We start from the raw sequence: 24,847 nt of genomic DNA on the forward strand, positions 1-24,847 counted from the left end.
TATATAGTCCATATATAATTGATATATAATTCTATACAATTGTATAAAATCTTTTTTCATCGGGTATAATGAGAATGGAGTTTAATAAAACAAAATTTTTAATAGTGATTCATCTTTTTATTATTATTATTAATACTATTATTGTTACTATTTATGACATGCGTATTAGTGTTGGTGTCAATTTTTATTTTTCAGAAATTCTCGAATTGTCCGAGATTCGAACCCTGATCTCCCGCGTGCGAATCTTGCCCTCAGTCTATCGTTTTTTTTTTTTATAGTTCATTTGCAAATTATCATCATGCATAACTCATACAATATATTTAATTTCTGTTTTTATTTTTTTTTTAAGTCGCAAATAACTTAAAACGAACCTTTATTATCTTGGTTGTAAAGAAGATGGTTGTTCCTTTATATAGGGCAGCTCACATCTATTAGTTCTCGTGGTATTGGTCCCTATACTCCTTGCTTGGTGCTGGTTGGATTATTTATTTTCTCTTTTTTATTTATTGAGTTTTGTCAGCCGGGATGTAAAATTGATCGAAAACGTCATCTGGCTTTTTGTCTCAGTTACTCAGTCTGTCGGTCTGATGTCTCCTTTAAACGACAGTATCTAAACTTGTAATATAGTACATAGTCGTATACGCTATCTCTATCAATAGTTAATTTCATCGATCCACTTTTGAAAAATTAAAAACGTTTAGTAATTTTTAGTTTTTCTATAATACTTAATATATACTACGCTATTCATCTGATTTGTCAAAATAATATAGTGATTTATCAAATAAACATTTAGTATTAATTACCATTTTGTAATTTTTACTATACATTTAGTAATAAATAATGAAAGTAAATTATTTATTGACTTGCATTAGTATTTCTTACTAAAATATATTAAAAATTATAATATTTTCGAGACTCGTTTTCTTCGTGTGACACCATAACTTCAAGTTAATGTTTTAATTTTATTCATTAAGTCAATCCATTGAGGTAAGTGGCCCAGTTCTTGACCTTTTCATTCGAAAATTGCGCATGACGTGTATAAAAATATACATTATATAATATATCAAATATAAAATAAAAAAACGAAAGTTATATCACGTAATTTAGTACTTTACCATAAATTTTTAATGAGAAAACATAAATATAATCTATTTTCAACTTACACTTATGTATTTCATTTTATTAATATCATTAAAAGTGATAAAAATAGATGAGTATGAATATAGCAGACACGAGACATTTTATAAATTTTAAATTAATTAATTAAAATAATGAAATTTAAAAACTGGGCTGATTTTTCATTTATCTAAATACGCATTTCTTACTTTTTATTCTACTTGCATTTTATTTATTTATTCTAAAATTTAAAAAATTCCCACTTGTCAGTTACATTCACACTCATTATGAACAGACATAATATATTAATATTCTTCTTTTATACCTTCTTGTTATTAATTTTTGGTTATAAAGTAAAAAAGTTGCCACTTTATATATTTTATTAGTAACGATAATTTAGTTATTCAGTTAAAATTTGAAATTTCAAAAGGCCAAGAATTTTTAAAAAACCAAAAAACGATTCATGATCAATTAGCAATTATATGTTATACATATTTATTATTTTGAACTTCGTAATTAATCGTGTAAATTCGTAACAATTCGTATCACAAAAATGGCGCTACCGTAATTGTTGTAGAACAAGCTAATTTGTATAATGAATTAAACTGTGCATTAAATGTTAACAATAACATAAATTTAAATTTAAAAAAATATATTATTTATTTTTTATAAAATTTTGTTTACTAACAATTTTAAAAATTATTTACAACAACTTACTAAATTTTGAATACGAGTAATTGTACTTCTGTTTATTAGTAACATAACAAAAATAGAATAATAACTTTTCATAATTAATTTAAGGTAAGCAATAAATGAGTAGAATTTATATTTAAAGACTAGATAATTTTCAACGTTTGTTAATTTATAGCTTTGAAAAAAAATAAAGATGACTGCGGAATACGTTAAAAGTAATACTATCAAACATGAATGTACGATAAATTCTGGCTTGGACTATCTTAACGCTACTTCATATTTTATGGAAGCTCTTGATTATTGTCTAATTACAATAAAAGTTGAACACCCTGCTGGAGATAAACATATTTCAATAGATGTGAGAAAGGATTATGTTACCAAGCCGGGAACAGTAATTTTTCAAGTATTTGTTAACAGTGTGAGACAATATTCAAAAATTGTTCATGACTGGAGTGAACATCATAAGCTGGATGTTCTTAAAGACAATAAATTTATTGGATCAATGAAAGTTGTTTGTAAAATTATTTGGTTAGGTTTTACTGATAAATCTTTACCATCATCGGTGATTAATAGGAATAGTAATTGCTCAAATTTTTATGTGACAGCTGTATTGAGTGATGTCATATTGATTGTTGGTGGTGGAGAAATTCCAGCTCATAAAATTACTCTTGCTGCTCAGAGCTCTGTTTTTTTAAGAATGTTTAAATCAAATAAAGAAATGAATCGTATTTCTATTGAAAATGTAGATTCTGATGTTATGCAAGAAGTGTTAAAATTTTTATATACGGGTGAAACATTAGCTGAAAATAATTGCGAACTTGCGTTAAGAATGTTAAATGTTGCTGAAAAATTTAAAATAACTAAATTACATAATTTTTGTGGGCCAACTATTTTTCGTTTTGTTACTACAGACAACGCTATACGTATTATTTGTGAGGCTGAAAAAAATAATGCTCATAGATTACGTAAAATGACATTAAAATTTATTATAGAAAATATAAAAAGTATTGAAATTCAAGATGAATATAAAAAATTAACATTAATAAAAAGTGAATTGTTGTATGAAATTGTTGATGGTTTGAGAGAGTCACGCGCTAAGAAAACTAAAAGAATTAAAATTTGTTTTGCTTAAATTATTATTTAAATTTATATATTTAATTGTATATATCTAAACGTAATATAGCTAATATTTTTATAACTAAAATAATTATAATAATTAGTTTAAGAAATAAAATTTTTGATAATTAACTGCCCAGTCCCCGATCTCCATAAAAAATAATTTTTAATTAAAAAATGTGAAGAAGTAATTATCTGTCTTAAAACAATTTTGGTAATGAAATTTATAAGGAGACTAGCAATCGGGCACTTTTTCTTAAAAATGTTATTTAAATTCATAATTATACATAAAAAGGAATTAGAACTTATGGCTCTCATATTTTTAAATATTGTTCATAAAAAATATGTACTTCATACTATTAAATTTTCTTTATACACTTTGAGCTTATGTAGTAAATTCTTCGTTTGTTGAATTTATAAACTAAAAAATATAGATCTGCTTAATAAAAAAATGTTTAATTTAAAAAATACAAAATGTTGTTTACTTTTTAGTATAAAAGTCTGCAAAAATTATTATTATTTTATAAATACTATTTAAAACTACTCGTGAAATTATTTGAAAATACCATTATTGATTACTTTGTTTATTTTTAATTACATAAAATATAGTAAAGGAAAAAAATTATGGTTTTTTTTAATAATTAATTTGTATTTTCGTGCATCGAGAATTAGAATTTGACACAATTATTTAAAACTTTTTTGTTGTTAATGCAATTCGTTTTCTTCTTTAATTAATTTTATATCATTAGATATTTTTAAACGATTATATTCTGTAGAATCGTCAATCGGTTTCTATTCAATAGTTATAAAATCTGATGATCTAGGATTTGAATTTCTGTAACAATATATTAACAATTATAATAATAATTAGATAAGATTTAAAATATAATTTTTGTAGATAAAATAAGTCATATGATTTGTTAAATGATAGTAATAGTCCTTTCAATTTTTGATTTTCCGATATGAAAATTAAAAGTTTAAATAACAGAAAAGTTATTAGTTTCAATGAGACTTTTTAAATTCAAATTTACAAAACGTGTCATCATTCCAAAATCTAAGAGTTCGTTTCTGATTATTTCTGAATGGTTGCACGTTTAGTACGAAATTTTTTGAATAATAATTTGAATAATTCATCAAAACTTCAATTTGATTAGTTTTGAGGATTGATCGTCTTAATGAATGTCAAATTAAACTTTCAAAAGTTATAATTTCTGTATAAGGTAAGAGACCGATCAAGGAACTAGTATCTGATCACTCATGTATTTTTATATCCATATTTACTAAATTTCACTCGATACAGATATACAAATACATAGAGTGATCAAGTACGAGCTTCCTGATCTTGTCCTAGGTCTTTTACCTTAGATCAATTTACTACATTCCAAAATTTTCGAAAAAAACAAAAAACATTTTTCCTTTAGAATATATAAATATTTTAATCACTATAAAATATAAATTATAATAACTTTTACTATAATTAAATAATAATCGTAATTAAAAATTCTTTAAAATTTTTTTTATAATGAAATACAAAATAATTTTATGAGAACGACAGAAAGAAAACTTTTTAAAAATTATAGTTTCAATTTATAACTAAAAAAAAAAATGATTTATATTCGAATGTCAATAGAAAAAAGTTATAAATAAAATGAAAAAAATTTTAATTTACATTAATTACTTTTTTTATTTAATTATTTAAATATGTAATACTTATAATGTAATTTAAACGAAAACAAGAAAGGTCACGGGTCATATAGTTGAGAAAACGATTCTGAACAATATCGCAGTGCATAAGCGTCACTCGTCCGGGGCGATTGATTTTATTATAATTTCATTGAATTATAAAAATAATTATATTTATTTAAAATGCAAATAAAAGATAAAAAAGCTATCATTATTGGTACTATCAATCGACTAGGAATAGCTTTTTGTCGTGAATTGCTACGAAATGGTGCTGAAGTAAGTTATTAATGATAAATACATTTAATACTTAATTATTATTTTTATTATTATTATTATTTTTATTATTAAAGTAAACTAATTAATTAACTAAATATTTAACAGAAAATTGTAATGATTGGAGATGAAGATATTAATGGCAATGAAGTATCTTCAATCGAAAATTTAAATCTTGAATTTGGTGAAGAAAAAGTTACACATTTTAAAAATGATATATCAAAAAGTAGTGAATTAGATAGTAAATATTATTATTTTGTTTTATTTTATTTGCATAAAAATTAAATAAATTAAAAGATTATTAATTAAGATATATTTTATTAAATAGTTATATTTAAAGAAGCAATAAATTATCTTGGAGGGCTTGAAATTCTTATTAATAATGCAGATCTTCTCAATGAAACGGACTTAACGAAAGCTATTGACGTTAATATCGTAAGCAATGATAAATATTATCAAAATATTTTTTATACTTTTTTCAATTAAATTTTTTCAATAATATTTATCTTTAATTCTTTTACCGATAGTCTACTGTAATTCGTAGTAGCCTTCTAGGAGTACAACAAATGGGAAAAGATATGGGGGGTAAAGGAGGAATTATCGTCAATGTTGCAACAATTTTTGGCCTTGAACCTGTACCACAACTCCCTATTTATTCAACTGCGAAACAAGCAGTTATCAGTTTTAGCCGCTCATTTTCAGTAATTATTGAATTACTAAATAAATATCATTCAATTATATAAAAAATAATTAGTTTCATTAACTAATTTGTATTTCCAATAAAAAAATGAATTATTTATTTTCAGCAACCTTATCATTTTAAGAGAACAGGAGTTAAAGTCGTTGTACTTTGTCCAGGATTATCAAAATTACTTACCTATCCATGTGAAAAAAGTCAAAATGATGATACGGAAATTATTGAAACCGAAAGTGCAAGAGTTCACCCTCAAAAGTAATTACGATAAAAATTGAAAATTGTTGACCTGTGGGCCATCTTTAAAACTTATCACTATCTGCAAGCTCGAAAAGCTTGAAGACATTATTAAAAGTATTATTTTAAATTATCTGAGGTCAAGAAATTATAGAAAATTTAAAATTAAGTTAAAAATATCTCTGAATGTTCCGATTTATTTTATTAATAATTTTAAAGCAGCTGGTAAAGTTTGATGAGTTGAGAGATTCAATGAAATTTTTAAATTATTAAATTTGATAATTTTCTAGTTTTCTGAAAAATATTTAAAAAACAAAAGTTGTTGTCTCTTTAAATGCCAGATAAATTATTCATTAAATTGCTCTAATAATTAAATAAAATACAAATCTTGATAATTTCTTATCGACAAAAATTTACTGAGATTGGTGAATTATTGTAAAGATTAAAGCCATTCTCAGACAGAGCCCACCTATTTTTCAACAATTTTCAATTACTTTAAACTTTCATAAGCGTATGAAAATTTTATCAATTAATTAAAACAAAATTAAATCATTAATGGAAAAGGACAACGTAGTTACAATTTCACTGGGATACAGAATTAAAAAAAAAATTACTTACAGTAGATATCAATCGGGAGTTAAACAAAATTTGTTAAATAAATTTCAGTAAAGTCTTCATGTCAATTTTATAATTCGAATTTTCAAATTTTGACGGCTAAAATATATTCAACAAATTTTGTTTAATTCCTAATTGATAACAACTCTAAGTAATTTTTTTTTAAGTTCTATATCTCGTTGAAATTCCGACTAGGTTGTCCTTTTTTCAGTTACGGTTTTAATTTTTTTCCAATTAATTAATGAAATTTTAATACGCTTATGATAGTTGAAAGTCATTGCATATTTTTAAAAAGTGGGGGACACTGTCTGAGAATGCCCTTAATTTAAAAAAATAATTTAGTCAAAGTTTTAGTTGATAAATTCATTCCTGTGGAAAAAAATTTGTTTAAAAAATTTGCGATGATCTTGACTTTTCCGACTTAAATTAAATTTTTGTCAACTTTTAGAGCTTTTTTCATCTGAGTTTAAACTTATTAGTATTTTTGAACTTAGTTTGAACTTACTCGTCTTCACATTGAGCACGACAGTCATTCAACTTACTTTTGCGACTTGCTGAACCAAGTCGAAAAAATGTTATTTATTCGCTTTACTTTAGACTTGCTCAATCAATTCAAATATACCAGTATTTTTTTGTGTAAAATGTGGTTTTCGGGTTTCATCTTAGTTTTGACTTTTTTACCTTATAATTTGAGTTAAATAAGTCTAAACCAAGTCAATTTCGACTTGATTTTGACTTTTTCATCTTAAATCATGACTAAGTAAGTTATTTAAGTCTAAACCGTGGTGAAAACTCAATGCATTTCATTTCTCCGTAAAAAAAATCGAGTTTGTCTTGTGAAAAACGGCTCTAAATTTTGACTTGGTAAACCAAGTCTAAATCAAGTTTTATTTTTGACCCGGGTTGTTTTTAAGTTCTATGAGTTTACGTCGACCAATTTTAAAAAAGCTTTATACATACAAGAAAGAAAATTTATGTTGTAATTAGTACTATATTAGTTAACTATAGCACTTCTCATAGAACTCATTTATTCTCAATGGGAATTTATGAGAATCTATCGGATTCTATGAGATTTTCTAAACAGGGGTCTTATTCTATATGATTCAATATTAATTTCTTCGGCATTGACCTAATGATTTGCGCGACACAAATTTAAACGTTGAATTATGTGACTAAAATAATTATTCAGTAATGTTTTTATTTAATAATTTCAGAGTTGAAACAGTTGCTCATGGGTTAGTCTATGTGATAAGATGCGCACAGAATGGAAGTATCTGGATAAGTGAAAATAATAAACCAGTTTATGAAGTACAACCTCCGGATGTACTACCCCCAAAACAAAAAGAAGAAGATTCTTTAAACATTTAAACTATGAGATTATCACTAATTTTTTTTTAAATATGTTTATTGAATCTTTAAATATTATTCATGTATCTCCAAATTAATTTCAATAAAATTATTAAATTTCAAAAATATTATTTATTTATGAACAGTTTTTATTTATTAAAATCATTTATACATTCTACGACTTTTAATATAATTTTTTAACAATAGAAAACTTTTTACCATGCCTACACCGAAAATTAAAATTCCTGCCCTGTTCAGTCGAAACAAAGTAGAATTAATTAATGTAACGGGCCCGAAATCCACGTTCGTTTTACCGGAGGCAGTTTCCGCGCCTTTTCGGGTATACACACTCTGCGTGGTCATCCTCATCTTTTGACCCAAGCGACACTCTTAGCCGAAAAATATAATCAAGTGACGACTAAGGTGGACATCAACCGGAGGTATAATCAAAAATCCTCATTGCGCGTGGTATCTAATCGCAGCCACCACGAGTTCTACCTCTTTTGGGCTTACCTCTTTGGACAGATCGTGCAACATTTTTACCCCTTCCGTGATGAAATTGCATGGAGTGTAATGGCAAGAAGGAGTAAAAATATCGCACGATCTGGCTGCACTGACACCAAGAGAGGAAGGTAGGATGCCCCAATCCCCGTGTTAGTCACCTTCGGCTCGGGTAGGTAATTACTCACGCGGGTTGGAATATTCTGCTGTCCTCCCTCGGTGTGTAATGTACTAATTTCATATCACCTGCATTGAAACTGTGAGTTCCAGTGCCTGTTTTACCAGTCAAAATAAGCAAATTTCAAATCAATGTGATTTAGTAGGCAGAAACTGATCAGATTCTTCCCTATAGGTGCATCCGCTAATTTTGATCACTTATTTTTTCATAATAAAAAAGTACGATTTTTTTCTGCGAAAAAAGTGCAGGAATTTAATCTTTCGGTTCAGGTATGGTGACAATTAATTTTTGACTTCTTTACTCCTGTCCGAGTCGCATTTTTTTTATTGTAAAACTCAAATATTTATGTCGTTCTAATAACTAATCAAACTAAACAGTTTTGGAAATTTAAATTTAAAAAAAAATATGAGATTCAATCAACGAAAATTAATAAACAGCCATTATTTTCCTTGTTAAATTACTTAAATTTGAATATTTAAAATACAGCATTATTATTTTGTCGCTCTAACGACCAGAAATTTGTTTTTTAACTTCCCGCTAAGAAAATTGTAAATTTTCAAAAATTCGGGAAGTTATTGGTTTCGGTCCGATTTACGAAAATCGAATTTCCATCAGATGTCGACGTTTCGAGGTCCTAGGAAGCTATCCTGACTAATTTCACGATGATGTCCGAGTGTATGTATGTGTGTACGTACGTACGTATGTATGTATGTAAATATTCATAACTCTTGAACGGATGAACCGATTTTGATCGTTGAGGTGTCATTCGACGCGGCTTGTTAATGTCTTGAGGCCGTAGAAATTTGAACTTAATCGGTAGGGTGCGTTCAGAGATATTTCAAAAATAAAATTTTTTTAAAAATGTTTTATTTGGATAACTTCCAATTTGCTCGATGGATTGATTCCAAAATCTAATCAGCTCTAAAACTCTATAAGCCGCGTCGAATGCCACCTCAACCATCAAAATCGGTTTATTCGTTCAAGAGAAACCGTTGACGAAAGAATTCAAAAAAAATTTTTTCCTTGGTTTTTTTGAAATTTCTCAAAAACGGCTGAATAAATCAATTTCAAAATTCGACCAGCTTTAGAACTTGATAAAACGCGTCGATTGCCACCTCAACCATCAAAATCGGTTAATTCGTTCGCGAGATATCGTGGAAGAAAGAAATGCTAAAAAATGGTTTTTTACAAAACAATGGCATACAAAAGTATTTGCGAGCTCGAAGAGCTCGAAAATATATTCACAATAATGTTTTCGAGCTCAGCGAGCTCGAAAACAGCGGGAAGTTTTGGGGCTGGCCCGCAGGGTCAACTGACAGACCGATTTTTTGACATGCACCAGACATTAAAACTCCCAATATATATGTTGGTGATATGAAAAATATAATGTATAGCACAAGATAAAACACGATTTCAGACGTTGGGTGTTGTAAGTTAACTTTACCTTTGCCTGAAATCGTCTTGTTTCATCCTTGGCCACACAATATACTATATATAGGCCTGTTTCAAAATATATTTGATGATGTTATACGTATTAATTTTTCACAAAATTGATATTATCAATAAAACGTTTCTTTTCATAGTAAATTAAAAATTTTTTTTAGTTTATATTTAGCCTTAAATTATTAACTACATTTATAAGATTGTATTTGTTAACAACTTATTTGATATGATGTTTTAATACTGAGATATCTCTAGAAATTTCTATTGATACTTATTTTAATTCTAACTGACCTCGTAATATTTTATCCGGATTGTATTTCATATCTAATAATAATAGTCGATAATATTTTATATGAACATTTTTATTTGAGTTTTTGTCTGCAGGTTTATTTTTTTGTTTATAAAATTAATTTGCTAAAATATATCTACAATTATTTAATAAAATGCATAAGTAGAACACAAAGAGTAATTATTTTGCATTATCTTTTTATTTTTGTTGATTATAAAATAATACTCTTATATTTTTCAATTTAAACATTTTACAACGTCGTACAGTACTGTTTCAAAATTTAGTTATATATTTGTATTAAAATTTAAAAAACATTTATTACTGATTAGATTTAAACTTTTTCAAAATTTTTATCTTATATTTTTCTAATCGTTCATATTTTCCTGTATCGTTAATAATTTATTATGATAAATAAATTATTATTATTAAATAACCCGGCTAAAAATATTTGGCCGAAAATACGCTGGAAAAGGGCCGAAATCAAAAAATGTTTAAAGAAGCTTAAATTTAGCTGAATTTACGGCAAAGCCACAGAATTTTATTGGAAAAGGCCGAGTAAGCCGAAAACACACCGAAATTTTATTATTTTTAATAAACAATCCGAAAATTGGGAGAGAAAACTTTTAAGTTTTTGGCCAAATTTTGCCTGAGACAGTTTTCGCCTTTATTGTGTCCACTGTAAAAATCTTTCAGATTATTTGCTATTTGTAAAACATTTCTTGTAATTAGTTATTAAAAATAAGTACCATATAAATTTAAAAATAACAACAAACGTTACATAAACTAAATATTTATATACGTGATTATTATTTGAAAGTTATCTCAAGACGATAAAATAATATCAGAAAAGTTGTAGTGTCTAAAGTTTAAAGATATACATGTATGAAGTCATAAACTTTTAAAATTATTTTTACACTATATATAATATCAGTGAATTCTCTCGATATCCTCAAAAGTGTCCACGTGATCGGTTTTAAAATATAATATTGTTATAAATATTACGACTTTTTTATTTTTAAGGTCGAAAAATAATCCACATTAATCATGTGAATAATATCGTAGTGATACTTTATGTGATAAATATGTTTTTTTTTTATCTAAATAAAGAAAAAAAAAAATTCACATTTATAAAATTTAAAAAATAAAATTGAACTCTATTATAATATACTTTAGAAGATTTCTATTGGCCTCGACTATCATGTTCTTCCCCGGTTTTAGTATAACTCCGGTGCCCTCGTGCCAAGAATCTAGAAGGGAAAGTCGCGTGTCTGATAAGAGACTGACGTATAAATTTTTCTTGACTTTTCTTCACCTCTTGTTCTAAGAAGATATACACAAACCATAGAAAATATTAACAGTAATACATATATGCAAAGAAATATCGAGATTATTCATAGCAGTTAAAAGCAGTTCAATTATGAACTTTGAGTTCACTATCAGTTACTAGAAATAACTTTTATAAATTTTATAATATATTATAACTTATATGATTAATCAGAATCAAATTTTTTTTACTTCAATATCAAAGATCATATAGGAAAGATCAGTAAAAAAAGTTATATTTTTAATACATCATTTATAACTAAATCGAGTGTGCGCATTAAATAATTTAATGACCATAGAAAAAATTATTATTAATTCGAAAAATACTTAAATTAAAAGAGTAGATATTAAATAATATTAAATCTTTTTATTTTAATGTAAAAATGATTATCAATATGAGTTTTTAAAAGAAGTGAACTCTCCCCTCTTCAATCTACGCGTGTCGCGACTGATTATTTGTCTTTTTAAATTCGAGGAAGGGACGGACACGCGGTGGCGCGTGGATGCAATTACGTTGTTCTTCAACAGATATAAATATAAATTTGATTAGCATTATTAACTTTAGTTTTATTCTGTCTACTCATTGAGACGAGAAGATTCGCTGATCAGTATTTTATAATTAAACTTAAAAAATATAAATAAATAATATTTTAATTTAATATGGGTATTAAATTATATTATACATTATAAATAATTGAACTTTTATTTTATTACTTCTATCAATATACTAATTAATTAAAATTATTTTAGCCGATTTTCCAGATCGTAAAAGTCGTCGTGCGTCTGCTGAAGAAAAAGCTAAAGAACTTGAAATAATAAAAGGTCTTGTTTGTGGGAAAAATGTTATTATAACTGGTGGAGCTTCTGGATTGGGTTACTCATTTGTTAATCATTTTCTTGAGCATGGTGCAAAGGTATGTTAAATATTAAATACCAAAATACTCTCGCCCGCTTCACTTTTTTATGTGATTGTTGGTAATTTATATTTAAAGTTATTTTAAAAAATAAATTTTGAAAGAAGGTATTTAATTTTGAATAAATTTGATATTTTCATTTGTATATTAGCATAAAATTTCAAAGAAAATTCGTTGAAGAACGAGTTGATGAATTTCATTGTCGAGTGCTTTACCATCATCCTAAAAACATATCATACTATAAATTTCATCAAGTACTGGATCTAAATGACAGATAGTATAGACAATTCATTAAAATAATGCGACTCCTTAGTAACACGTGTTCGAGCAAGATTCTGGAGTAAGTATCTTGAGTAAGACCCCTAGCTGCTAGTGTCTTTTTCTACGTATGTGTCTTTCGCAAGATCTTGTATCAAGAAATCTATGTCAAGATTTGTGTATGTCTTGCTCATGGTATCGTACGCAAGAATATTAAAGATATCTTGAACACGTGGAATGAAACAGTGTCTGTCGAATTTCTTGCACCAGTATAACTTACAGTAGATACTTACGCATGGCTTGCTCAAGATCTGTTCAAGGCTTAAGGTCAATTTTCAGTCTTGAGCAGATCTTGAGCAAGTCATGCGCAACTATTTTCAACTATAGTCTCCCTCCAGAATTGAGTTATAATTGTTAAATGGGATTACTAAAACAAACAATATTCAAAAGGACTTGCATCAATAATTCTATATACACTAATGCAAAAAATTAAAGGAGCAGAAAAATTTTATAAATTTTTTAGTGATTTTTGGAAGGCTGTAACTTGGTGAAAAAAAATCGTATCGAAAATTTAAAAAAAGCATTTCATAGCTTGAAATCTCTAGTTTAGGTGTATTTTTTTCAAAATTTTTTAAAGGCTCCGATTATTGCGCAAACATTAGAAATACCGCGAGCCAAAAAATTTCTAAATTTTTTTTTTTTTTCCGAAGAGCCCACGGACCGCGGAAAAATTCTTTCAACTAAACGAATCCATACATCGTTTAGCAAATTTATTCAGCTTCAGTTTGGTTTTTTTTTTAACCTCGTAGGACGATTTGTCGCAGAGATATCAGCCTTCAAACAAAAAATGATCCTTTTGGCTTTGATCTTCGATATTTCAGGTACCAATGATCGCACAGAAAGTTAAAGGGCAACGTTGAAAACTTGAATAAATTCCCTACAAAACCCTGTCATCATTTTTTGAAAAAAAGATTTTTTTTATTTTTAACATCCATTAGAAGAAAGTACAAAAAAATGACTTTTTTTGGTTTTTTAGTAAATCAACCGCTACTCTGCAAATATCGATTAAAAAAAATAATGTTGCCAGGGATTTTTTTAGCTTAATGTACCCCCAAGACCCCTGTAAATTTTTAAATTGATCTATCGAACCGTTTTCTGGGAATCATCGATCAAAGTTTAGCTAAACAATTAAAGAAGCAAGATTTGTTCCTTTAATTGTGTAATCATAATCAAAATGAAAAAAATTTTTTTTTTCGACTTTTCTCAAATTTTTGCGTTGGTGACTCAGCAAATGCAAGGAAATGACAAAAAAAATAAAAAATTTCCAAAAAATGTCAAAAAAAATCGAAGAAAAAAAAAAAATTGAAACTTGTTTTTTGTGTTCTAAATTTTTTTTTTGACATTTTTTATTTTTTTTGTCATTTCCTTGCATTTGCTGAGTCACCAACGCAAAAATTCGAGAAAAGTCGAAAAAAAAAAATTTTTTCATTTTGATTATGATTACACAATTAAAGGAACAAAACTTGCTCCTTTAATTGTTTAGCTAAACTTCGATCGATGATTCCCAGAAAACGGTTCGATAGATCAATTTAAAAATTTACAGGGGTCTTGGGGGTACATTAAGCTAAAAAAGTCCCTGGCAACATTATTTTTTTTATCGATATTTGCAGAGTAGCGGTTGATTTACTAAAAAACCAAAAAAAGTCATTTTTTTGTACTTTCTTCTAATGGATGTTAAAAATAAAAAAAATTTTTTTTTTCAAAAAATGATGACAGGGTCTTGTAGGGAATTTATTCAAGTTTTCAACGTCACCCTTTAACTTTCTGTGCGATCATTGGTACCTGAAATATCGAAGATCAAAGCCAAAAGGATCATTTTTTGTTTGAAGGCTGATATCTCTGCGACAAATCGTCCTACGAGGTTAAAAAAAAAAACCAAACTGAAGCTGAATAAATTTGCTAAACGATGTATGGATTCGTTTAGTTGAAAGAATTTTTCCGCGGTCCGTGGGCTCTTCGGAAAAAAAAAAAAAATTTAGAAATTTTTTGGCTCGCGGTATTTCTAATGTTTGCGCAATAATCGGAGCCTTTAAAAAATTTTGAAAAAAATACACCTAAACTAGAGATTTCAAGCTATGAAATGCTTTTTTTAAATTTTCGATACGATTTTTTTTCACCAAGTTACAGCCTTCCAAAAATCACTAAAAAATTTATAAAATTTTTCTGCTCCTTTAATTTTTTGCATTAGTGTATATACCGAAATGAATCGCGGGAAAACTATAGACTATGGCAAAATTTTTTGGAAATTCTACCATAAAGACAAATGCCTTAGATTTCTATGAAATCTACTAAAAATATATTCGTTTAATAAAATTTAAAATAAGAACTTGTTGAATCGATAATATAAGTTGACTATTCGGTACACCGTTGAGTTTTGCCACCGTTAAAGACTGTACTCTAGTTAGAATCACATCGAGATATTTCGGTAATAGTTTTAGAGTATATAACCATTTTATAGTTTTGTCGCGATTCATTTTGGTACATTTGAAATTATTAATGCGAGTCTTTTTGAATGTTGTTTGTTTTTGTAGTCACATTTTTTAAGTGAACTTTCTAAATTCTCCATCATTCAGATCAAATACTTGATTCTATTTGCAGTATGATGTATCTGGTGGAGAAATACTTTTAGGATGATGGTACGGCACCCAACATATTATTATGTTCAGGCTCTCAGTTTGACCAGAAAATATTTAAATTACCTGACTTTTGTCGAAAAATGAACTTTTTTACTTATTCTTAGAAATTCGACTTCCTCATTTATTAGTATACTAATTTTATAATAATTACATAAAATAAATTGACAGACAATAAGTGTATTTAGGTTTAATTGAAACAAATAACGATTTTTGTAAATGGCGCGAAAACGGAAGTAAAAAATTTATTATTGACAAAAAGTATAAATAATTTAATGTAAATTATTAAATTTAACAAAATACATAATTTTTTTTTAGAAAGTTGCAATTATTGATGTGGATACAGCAGCTGGAGAGCAAGCTGTTAGAATAGTAACTAAGACCTATGGAGAAGAAAAAATTATTTTCATCAATGCTGACACATCAAATTCGTCACAAATGCTTGGTAATTATTTTAAAGTTTTGAAATCATTAAATTTTAAATTCAAATTACTTTAAACATTTTTTTTTTTTTAATTATTAGATACATTTACTCAACTATCAAAGTCTATGGATAGTATCGATATTGTAGTTAATAACGCAGGTATTTTGGATGAACGACGATGGGAAAAAGAAATCGCAATCAACGTTGTAAGTTATTTATTATATGATAATAATTAACAATAAAAATTATTTAAAGAATTTAAACTAAAAAAATATTGATAAAAATGATAAATTGATTATTTTTTGTTTTTATCAATAGACCGGAATGTTATCTGTTGCAACTCTTGCACTACAATTTATGGGCAAGGATCAAGGACATAATGGAGGAGTTCTTGTAAATATAGGTCAATATTTTGATTTTAAAACAACAGCTCAACTTCCAGTTTACACAGCAACTAAATTTGCAATGATCGGGCTTTCACAATCACTTGGTGTAAGTTTTTTTGTTTTTTTGTTCATATTTTAGCAGTACTAAGATTGAATAATTAATTTAATTATTAAAAACATATATATATATACTGATAAAATTTTTTTCGATTTTCAAGGATAATTGTCATCAGTTTAATAAAATTTATTAATATCAATTTGTTCACATACTTTAAAAAATTAAAACAATCTTTTATGAAAATACAATGAGACTATTTAAAAATATATATTCTATGTGATTATTTAATCAAAATATTGAGTTGAATTTAAATTAAACAAATTTTTAAAATACAGTACTAATTTTTTTTTTTAAATCTTGATTAATTTTTAATGACTGTGTTTATTAAAGCCTTGTTATGAAATTCTTCATATTTAAAAACTAATTATACATGAAAAAAATAAATTTTTCAATAAAAATTGTAGTTTTTAAGATAACTATCAGCATTAAAATTAATTGACTTTCGAACAATAAAAAAATAATTATTGATATGAACGAAAATAAAATTTATTGTGATTTTAATTTTTGTGACATTTATGACTAAAAAATTGAAAGTATGTAAATAAGTTAATGTATTATGATATTCATATTTCATATTCATGACTGATTTCAACTTGTCAATAACTTCAAGTAATTTTCTTTTCATTTCAAGAAAAATTTTAACAGTGTATATATTGTTATATTATTAAAATAATAAAGTAATGCATATATATTTAAATGAATTGATAAATTTAATAGGCATCTTATCATTATAAGAGAACCGGCGTACGAGTAATGGGTCTTTGTCCTGGACTAACAGAGACTGCACTTACTATCAACAGTCCAAATAGACTATCATCAAGAATAATGAAAGCAGACTTTGTTAAAAACCTCGAAAATTTATCTATTCAAACGTAATTATTAATTTAATATATTCAAATAAATAAATATAATAATAATTTATAAAGTGTTGATCAGTATACTAATAAATATTTTTAATTTCAGACCTTACATCGTAGCGAAAGGTTTGATGACGATACTCAGATGTGGTGAATCTGGCAGTATATGGGTTATTGATAATGGACAAACACCATATGAAGTACTGACACCACATTACAAATCTTTGAAGAGATGTTACAAGAACAATTTTATTCCTACGTTTAGTCAACCAATGACGAAAGGACGACCAAGTAATGAGCTTAGAATTTACGATAATAATATACGAACAGGACTTACAAGTTGTGCGTAGAATTATAATTAACATTCAAAGTTTAAGATAAAAAATAAATTTATTAAATTATATACTTTGTTACTGTAGAAAATTAGATTTAAGTTAAAATTTTTTTTTATACATTTATTAAATTACAGAATGAATGAACAAAATGAAATCAATAATATCATTTTAGTTTCAATCGTTTTAGACTGAATAAAAATTTTATATTTATAATAAGAAATGTATAAAAAGTACCACGGATAATTGTAAATATTGTGAAGAAAAAAAGTAAAATAATAAATCTAAGAAAGAAAAGAAAAAAAAATTAATTCAAGTACATGAAAATGATTATTTTTTGTTTTTCACTTAATTATTATTATTATTGTTCAGCATCATGAATCACAGTGTCCACTGTACAAAAAAAATTAATTGTCAGTAATTGTTCATGCTGCTTTAATAATTACATGCGAAGAGAAATTTAACATATGCATCGACTTATCATCTACAATTACACTTTTTCTCTCTCTCTTTCTTTAATTCTCGTTTACAGCCTCACTTAAAAAAAATTAAATTCTACTGACAATCGTCGAATTATACAATTTGTATAAACAGTTTTTTTATTTTTTGACAAAAAATGATATTTTAGTTAAATCAATTAACATGAGTGTGGAATATTTGTTTATTCATTTGAGGTGTAGACATTACATATATAAGAGATAAGACTCAATTTAAGTCTATAAAAAAATAACAGCCGCAAACAATCAATTAATAATTATCATAATAAACATTTTTCTTCTTCTTCTCAAATTGTCTAATAATAATCATACAATTTCAACTTTCATTTTAATTTAAAAATCTAAATTCAAAACAGCGTGAGATTCATTTAAACTCACACATACTTCTGTCGTTTCAAGAAAAAAAAAAAATTCAAAACCCTACAGTAAATATATAAAAGTAACATGTGCAAATAGTTACAGTTATCATTGGCAACTATTAATATAAATAATAAATTTTTCAAATAATTTATTTGTTTTATTTGCTCGTAGTCATTAATTATCAAATAAATTTTCTTTGAGGGTTTTATATCATAAACAGTATATTGTTTATGATTTATAATAATATTATTATTTTTCAATACTCTGACATTAAAAAAAAAAATTATTTAAATAATTTATTTCCACACGCGGATAATTTAAACTCGATAATTAACTTTGTTAAATCTTGTTAAGCCAAATCTTTAACTTTATTCATTTATTTATCGATTGGCAATAAATTTTAAGTAATACCATTATAACACGCGGCATAATTTTGAAAAATTTATTATCACGACACTCTGTTCATATCATTTTTATTATTTATAATTTTTTTTTAATTATTATCAATTTTACTTTTTTAATATTTATTTATAAGTATCCTATTTTACATTTCACCGTTACATATTATATATATATATATATATATATATATATATATATATATATATATATATATATATATATATATATATATAGTATAAAGCATGACATTACTTTTACATTTAATTTTCTTAGAGAAAATACGTTACCGATTGATAATTTAGTTCGGTCAATGATCACATCCAATACGTTAATTCATGCGAGTTCATGATAAGCAATCAATGTTAAATGATCGCGAGCATTGTATTATTATTATTGTTATTAATTTTTTTTTTATTAACAGTATTTACGAGAGAATAGCGCATTACGACGTCATACAATTTTTATTTAATTAATAATTGTTTAGTTAATTAACTTATAATTACATTATTCAAAATATTTCAAAATTATTTATTGATAATCATGAGGAAAGACAGATTTGATTGATAACAATCCATTTGGCAATAAAATAATCCATCGACTTCCGTCTTAGCGGATACAATCCAACTACACCTAATATTTCCATCATAGTAAATCCTTCCTTTTTTTTTTAAAACAAATATATGCTTATATAATCATATATAGTTTATTATTTTATGCCTTAATTATTATCAAGTAATACTTACAGGAGAGTTAAATCAAATCTGCTTCTATTCAGTACATGTCTTATATTAATTTTTATTTTTAATTGGAATTTTTTTTCATTTTTATTCTTTTTTTTCCCATATTTTTTACAACTTAAAACACTGAAGAATAAATTTATTCGTTTATTTTTTAATTACTTAATTTCTCCCCAAAACCCTATTCTTATTCTTTATTTCATTTACCGATGCTATTCTAAATATTTTTCACTGACGAAACCAAAAAAAATAAAAATATAAGATAATTGAATCGATAATATTAATAGTAATAAAAAAAAAAACGTAACTTCAAATGTATGAGATTTAATGCATTTATATCGCGGCTGATGATCATACTCTTGATTACTTTTAAAATTATAAACACAATAATATTTATCGTTTTAAATGAATTTAAAGAATACGAAGTTCTGTATACTTTATCGTAATGTCAAAGTTTTTTGTTTTTTTTTACAATGACATTAAATTCACATAAATCATAATTTAATCGAAATACTAATTAAAATTATTATTTTATCTTACTTTCGATTATTTTTATTTCTCTCGCTATTATAACACCGCACACACAGTAAAAATCTTAAGCTAAGTAAATACTTATAAAGTATCGCGTTGTTTATTTATAATTGTATGTTTAATCCCGTTCTAGTGATTAATAATCATTATATTGGGTTCAGGGGAGATATATATACATATATTTGTATGTATATATTTATAAATTGAATAACTTTTACGCGGTACCAGTAACAAGACGATTTTGACTTGTACTTTGATTATTGATAGGACCATTTTGTCCTCCATTACTGTTACTACCGTGATTTTGCCCTCGTTTATTACGATTAGCCGAATTGTTACCTCGATTTCCTCGATAATTTCCACGGTATCCACCTGATCCCATGTTACCTCCACCTAATGGTCCACCAGGTCCAGTATTATTATTGCGATATGTACCACCACCCATTCCACGATTATAGTAGCCTCTACCACGGAAACCACCACGTCTTGTTGATGATACTCCAAATGTTTCTGAATTTAATTTACGTTCTGTTCGCCAATCCGTACGTTGAGATCTTCTGTATAATAAAAATTATAAAATTTTATTTAACATCTTAAGCAGCGTTATCATAATTAATGTCAATTATTTATTTATGAAATAAAATATTATTATTGATTATATAAGTAAATACTAACCCTTTACTTCTCTCAACAGCTTCACAGCTAATATTATCAAAGAACGATTTAGCTTTGTCATAATGGACAACATCAGTTTCTTCTTCAGGTTCTCCTTCACCAGCTCCTGTCTCATTTCCGCTGTCGTCTTTCTTTTCATTTTCTGTACCCACATCGATCTTTGTTTTAGCCAATCGAGATCTAAATAAAATAAAATTATTTTTTATAAAAATAACAATTATTATTTATCAATTACTATCGCCATGGTGACCACAGATTGTTGAAACTGAAATTCCCTGACTTTTACAGGTATTTCAGTCAAATAATTAAGAAATTCCCTGACCATATATTGTAATATTAAATCACTAGAAATATTTTTTTAATTCGAAATAAAATGGTATAAGTCAGTTCAATGAATAATCAATCATTGTCGCTAAATGAAATTTTATTTTATTATTTGTCAATGTTCATGGGTTTTTTTTTATTTACTAAATAAATAATTTCCAAAATCTGTTTTTATATAACTCACTCTATAATAAAATATGAATAAATTTTTCATTTTCACTAGAATAAATTTCATAAATAAGAACTTTTCATAGAATATTAATAAAATATTAATCAAGTACGCGAATAATAAATATAGTGGAACTTATTAGCTCAATACTTATGTAAACTTTTAATGTTTTTGGTTTTTTAACTCGTTAATATGTATGTTGATAGCTTGAAGATCCTGACAATTGGTTTCTACTAAAACTTTTTTTTTCTAACAGCCTTTTTAATTTTAACTGCTTAATTTTTTCATTATTGGAACCAATTTCTACTGATTTTCTTTCAAAATGGTATTACAATCGCATTTGGACCGCGCCGCTTTTTGAACAGTTTTGACAGAAAAAAAATTTATCGGACTTTTTCAGTAAAAAAAAAAAAATAAAATAAAAATTTTTCCAGCTTTGGGACGAAATTCCCTGACTTTCCCAGTATATTTATAATTCCCTGACATTTCCAGGTTTTTTTAGGTTTTCCAGAAATGTGGCCACCATGTTATCACTTTAAAATTTTTTGTAAGTAAAAAAAATAATGTATGTACATCGCGTAAACCGAACGTTATTAATTGCACGACGGTTTTAATAAATGTACAAATTTTATTTCGCATGATATCCACATTCATCATTTCACAATAGTATTGAAACAAATCCGGCACAAAATCATGCGTTATTATAATATTAATAATAAGTAATAAGTAAATAAAAGCTTACCTAAGTTCTTCGAATTCAGTATTTGCTTGTTCAAAATCATAATCATTGTCGAATTTCAAAGTGTTTTTGGGTTTACCACCAGCATTACCCGCTTGATTTTGTGGAAAAGCACCACCACGTCCTCGTCCACGCCCGCGTGAAACGTTACCCCGTGGAATCCATCCACCACGACTGCCACGATTACCTTGAGGTCCATGAGAACCTTGGGATCCATGAGAGCCACGAGAATGTCTTTGATTGTGCATCTGATTATCATGAGTAACTACATCACGTTTTCCGTCGCTGTAATGTGACATTCCACTGCCAGTCCGACCACGATTTTGTCTAAATAAAATATTTATATTATTTTATTAAAATAAAGTTAAAATTTATAAATATTTTAATTTAAATAAAAATATTACGTGTCACGTTCACGATTTTGTTGTGGATGTACAGTTCGATTAGTAGGCTTCTCAATAGCTTTTCCAACAGATTGTTTTTGTTGTTGCTGTTGTCCTACTTGGGTTCCTTGATCCATTGTTGGGCTTTTTCTAGTGAGCAATGAAGATGTTGGTGTCGTTGAACGTGAGCCACTTATTAGATCCATAACACCTATAATATAATTAAACAATAATTAATATTTAAATTACTAATATCAGTAAATGTTAAATAAAATATATTTTGTAATGGTTGTTTGAGAAATTTTAATTGTTGTTTCTATTTTTTTTTATTCTGTAATTATTACAGTAAAAATATGTATGATCATAAGACGTTAAAGTAGTCAGGAAATTATATAAAGATGGTAATTTCAGTGGTTGTAATTAATACTTAATATAAGAAAAGTATTTTAAAATAAAAATTTTGTTTAAAGAGCATGTAGTTTTAGTGAAATATCTAAATGTTAAATTGAATTAAAATTTAAACTATTTGATAACGGAAATTTAGTTTACATAATTTTTTTAAGAAAATAATTATAAATAAAAGTTTATTATAGTTTAAAGTATAGGAATTATATTGTCATAAAAAAAATGATATTTAATAGACTTGAAAAAAAATAACTACAAACTTTATATATATATTGTTTATATAGATAATAGAGCGCAATTAATATAATCGTTAGTGATGAGAGTTTAAATAAAAATGAATGTTTAAAAATAAAGTTAATAAAAAGCAATAGGCATAATTAAGCAAACTATTAGCGATAAAAATAAAAGCTTTTTATTGTACCATGCCAATAAAAAGTAAATAATATAGTGCAGAAAATGTGGCAAATAAGCAGCAGATGAAGACATGCGTCATTTGCAGACGATAGTGTTCATAGCAAAAACCGTTTACCATCTTCAAGAGATTGATCTTTTGTCAACGGCTTGACGTTGGCCGTCGGCAGTGTATTGGGGATATTGATGACGTTGGAATCGATGGGTCCTGAGGTCAACTCACTTGGAGGTTTATTCATTGTTCCTCGAGGATCTCTAACTGGAGGCATTGTCATTACTGGACCCATTGCTCCCATGGCCATACCATACGGCGGCCCATATTGTCCACCCATTGGAGGCATTTGACCCATCATTGGATGTCCATATCCAGGCTGCGGTTGGTATGACTGTTGGTTCATCGTTGGTTGAACTGTCATCTAAAAATAATAACATATTTAATTGTTAATTATTCATTATTTAGACAACAGTAAATAAAATTTTAATTAATTATTTATTATTTACCTGAACAATCGCTGGATCATTAGGAATAGTGTTGACATTGTTGATAACCCGAATATCTTTTATATCAGAACCTCTGAAGAGAATGTACTCGTAAATTTGATTTTGTGGAGCGACCGGAAATTGCGTGTCTCGATCTTCGGTACCGAACGAACGTACTGTAATATTAAATAAATTATATTTTACAAAATAATTGTGGTAACAAGTACAAGGGCTTAAGTACATAAAGTATTAAAGATTAAAACTGGTGACTCATCGATACATTTTCATTTAATCTAACAATCAACAAGTTTGAGAATTTTTATTCGGGAAAAGAATGTAAATGTAAACAACATATAGTAATTCATTAATGGTAACTAACTGTTGCTCAAACACGATAATAACACAAGCTACCGACAAAAAAAAATTCATATATAATATTTCAACGTAAAATTCCCGGATCTTGATAATATTTTTTTTTTCTTTTCTTTTTTTTTTTTACTTTTGAATCTGCGAGGTCAAAACTTTTCATGATAAACTTTTTTTAAAAGTTTTTTTTTTTTTTTTTTAATTAATTAATATCAAATTAATTTTTATATTTCGTCATTGAACAATACTTTTAAATCGATACAAAGAATATTTTTCAAGTACGTTAATTTAAAAATAATGGAAATAATCAACTGGAAAATGTAATAAAATAAAAAAAAAAGGAAATTATGAGCTGAAAAAAATGAAATTTATAACTGGAAATATTACTAGCTCAATATGATTGTTTGTTATAATAATTAATGAACTTAAAAATGATTTTATATGAAATAAAAATAATGATAATGAAATTGAGTGAGGAATAAATGAGAGGATTAAAATATAAATGAAAATGCGTTATTAATATTAAATAAGTTGAGCCGGAAAAATGGAGCAATGATGCTTACAAATTGTACTCCATCTTGAAATGATACTATGTTACAAAAAGACTCACCATTCGCGAGAGCAATTGTACATTCTTGAGGATCAACAGTAAAAAGTCTTCCTTCATAACGAATATCAGCTTTAGATATTAAGCTGATCTTAGAGCCAAGTTCTGGCATTCCAGAACTCATCTTGATGCTTTTATTATTTATTCTTAAATAAAAAATAGATATATATCGCTAGAGAACCCACGATACCATCTGACCAAGTGAACAAGCCGACACCAATATGCTGCTGAATGCTCTATGGCTCGTGCCTGTGTCCTGTGTCGCTCTTTC

General features: G+C 26.6%; 4 protein-coding genes across 7 annotated transcripts; 3 read left to right on the forward strand and 1 right to left on the reverse strand.

Annotated features, from left to right (window-relative positions):
• Window positions 1–1,676: 1,676 nt before the first annotated feature.
• On the forward strand, window positions 1,677–3,361 carry LOC130671100 (protein roadkill-like). Its single transcript, XM_057474799.1, has 2 exons — window positions 1,677–1,917; window positions 1,985–3,361. The coding sequence occupies exon 2, from the start codon at window positions 2,003–2,005 to the stop codon at window positions 2,939–2,941; it is 939 nt and encodes a 312-aa protein (XP_057330782.1). The 5' UTR covers window positions 1,677–1,917; window positions 1,985–2,002; the 3' UTR covers window positions 2,942–3,361.
• A 1,334-nt stretch (window positions 3,362–4,695) lies between these two features.
• On the forward strand, window positions 4,696–7,900 carry LOC130670977 (alcohol dehydrogenase-like). 2 transcript variants are annotated; one of them, XR_008990461.1, is made up of 6 exons: window positions 4,696–4,884; window positions 4,990–5,122; window positions 5,210–5,316; window positions 5,409–5,582; window positions 5,688–5,929; window positions 7,642–7,780. XR_008990461.1 is itself a non-coding variant. In XM_057474626.1 (6 exons), exons 1-6 carry the CDS (start codon window positions 4,792–4,794, stop codon window positions 7,793–7,795), a joined length of 807 nt encoding a protein of 268 aa, XP_057330609.1. In that variant the 5' UTR covers window positions 4,697–4,791; the 3' UTR covers window positions 7,796–7,900. The 2 variants fall into 2 exon arrangements, 1 of the variants encoding a protein (XP_057330609.1); XM_057474626.1 differs by having other exon boundaries at window positions 4,697–4,884; window positions 5,688–5,833; window positions 7,642–7,900.
• Window positions 7,901–12,020: 4,120 nt separating this feature from the next.
• LOC130670847 (15-hydroxyprostaglandin dehydrogenase [NAD(+)]-like) lies at window positions 12,021–18,494 on the forward strand. The gene is made up of 7 exons (XM_057474425.1): window positions 12,021–12,172; window positions 12,259–12,422; window positions 15,692–15,818; window positions 15,897–16,003; window positions 16,116–16,289; window positions 17,019–17,173; window positions 17,265–18,494. The coding sequence occupies exons 1-7, from the start codon at window positions 12,169–12,171 to the stop codon at window positions 17,506–17,508; spliced, it is 975 nt and encodes a 324-aa protein (XP_057330408.1). The 5' UTR covers window positions 12,021–12,168; the 3' UTR covers window positions 17,509–18,494.
• Window positions 18,134–24,813, reverse strand: LOC130670846 (protein LSM14 homolog car-1). Of its 3 annotated transcripts, none has more exons than XM_057474423.1 (7): window positions 24,580–24,813; window positions 23,625–23,779; window positions 23,242–23,539; window positions 22,329–22,518; window positions 21,928–22,251; window positions 20,693–20,872; window positions 18,134–20,571 (listed from the first exon to the last, which is right to left on the reverse strand). In XM_057474423.1, the coding sequence occupies exons 1-7, from the start codon at window positions 24,698–24,700 to the stop codon at window positions 20,232–20,234; spliced, it is 1,608 nt and encodes a 535-aa protein (XP_057330406.1). In that variant the 5' UTR covers window positions 24,701–24,813; the 3' UTR covers window positions 18,134–20,231. The 3 variants fall into 3 exon arrangements, with proteins under 3 accessions (XP_057330406.1, XP_057330404.1, XP_057330407.1); XM_057474421.1 differs by having other exon boundaries at window positions 18,134–20,574; window positions 24,580–24,812; XM_057474424.1 differs by having other exon boundaries at window positions 18,134–20,574; window positions 23,347–23,539; window positions 24,580–24,810.
• Between the last annotated feature and the right edge of the window lie 34 nt (window positions 24,814–24,847).

The sequence above is a fragment of the Microplitis mediator genome, chromosome 7 (assembly GCF_029852145.1).
Source record: "Microplitis mediator isolate UGA2020A chromosome 7, iyMicMedi2.1, whole genome shotgun sequence".
Lineage (NCBI taxonomy): Eukaryota > Metazoa > Arthropoda > Insecta > Hymenoptera > Braconidae > Microplitis > Microplitis mediator.

Excerpts from the sequence above, each read along its gene's own strand:
- LOC130670977 (XM_057474626.1), top strand. The coding sequence starts at position 4,792 with ATGCAAATAAAAGATAAAAAAGCTATCATTATTGGTACTATCAATCGA. Across the intron at positions 5,583-5,687 it reads GTTTTAGCCGCTCATTTTCA|CAACCTTATCATTTTAAGAG; the intron begins GTAATTATTGAA and ends ATTTATTTTCAG. Across the intron at positions 5,834-7,641 it reads GCAAGAGTTCACCCTCAAAA|AGTTGAAACAGTTGCTCATG; the intron begins GTAATTACGATA and ends TAATAATTTCAG.
- LOC130671100 (XM_057474799.1), top strand. The coding sequence starts at position 2,003 with ATGACTGCGGAATACGTTAAAAGTAATACTATCAAACATGAATGTACG.
- LOC130670846 (XM_057474421.1), bottom strand. The coding sequence starts at position 24,700 with ATGAGTTCTGGAATGCCAGAACTTGGCTCTAAGATCAGCTTAATATCT. Across the intron at positions 23,540-23,624 it reads ATGATCCAGCGATTGTTCAG|ATGACAGTTCAACCAACGAT; the intron begins GTAAATAATAAA and ends TATTATTTTTAG. Across the intron at positions 22,252-22,328 it reads CAAAATCGTGAACGTGACAC|ACAAAATCGTGGTCGGACTG; the intron begins GTAATATTTTTA and ends TATTTTATTTAG.
- LOC130670847 (XM_057474425.1), top strand. Across the intron at positions 15,819-15,896 it reads AAATTCGTCACAAATGCTTG|ATACATTTACTCAACTATCA; the intron begins GTAATTATTTTA and ends TTTAATTATTAG. Across the intron at positions 17,174-17,264 it reads GAAAATTTATCTATTCAAAC|ACCTTACATCGTAGCGAAAG; the intron begins GTAATTATTAAT and ends TTTTAATTTCAG.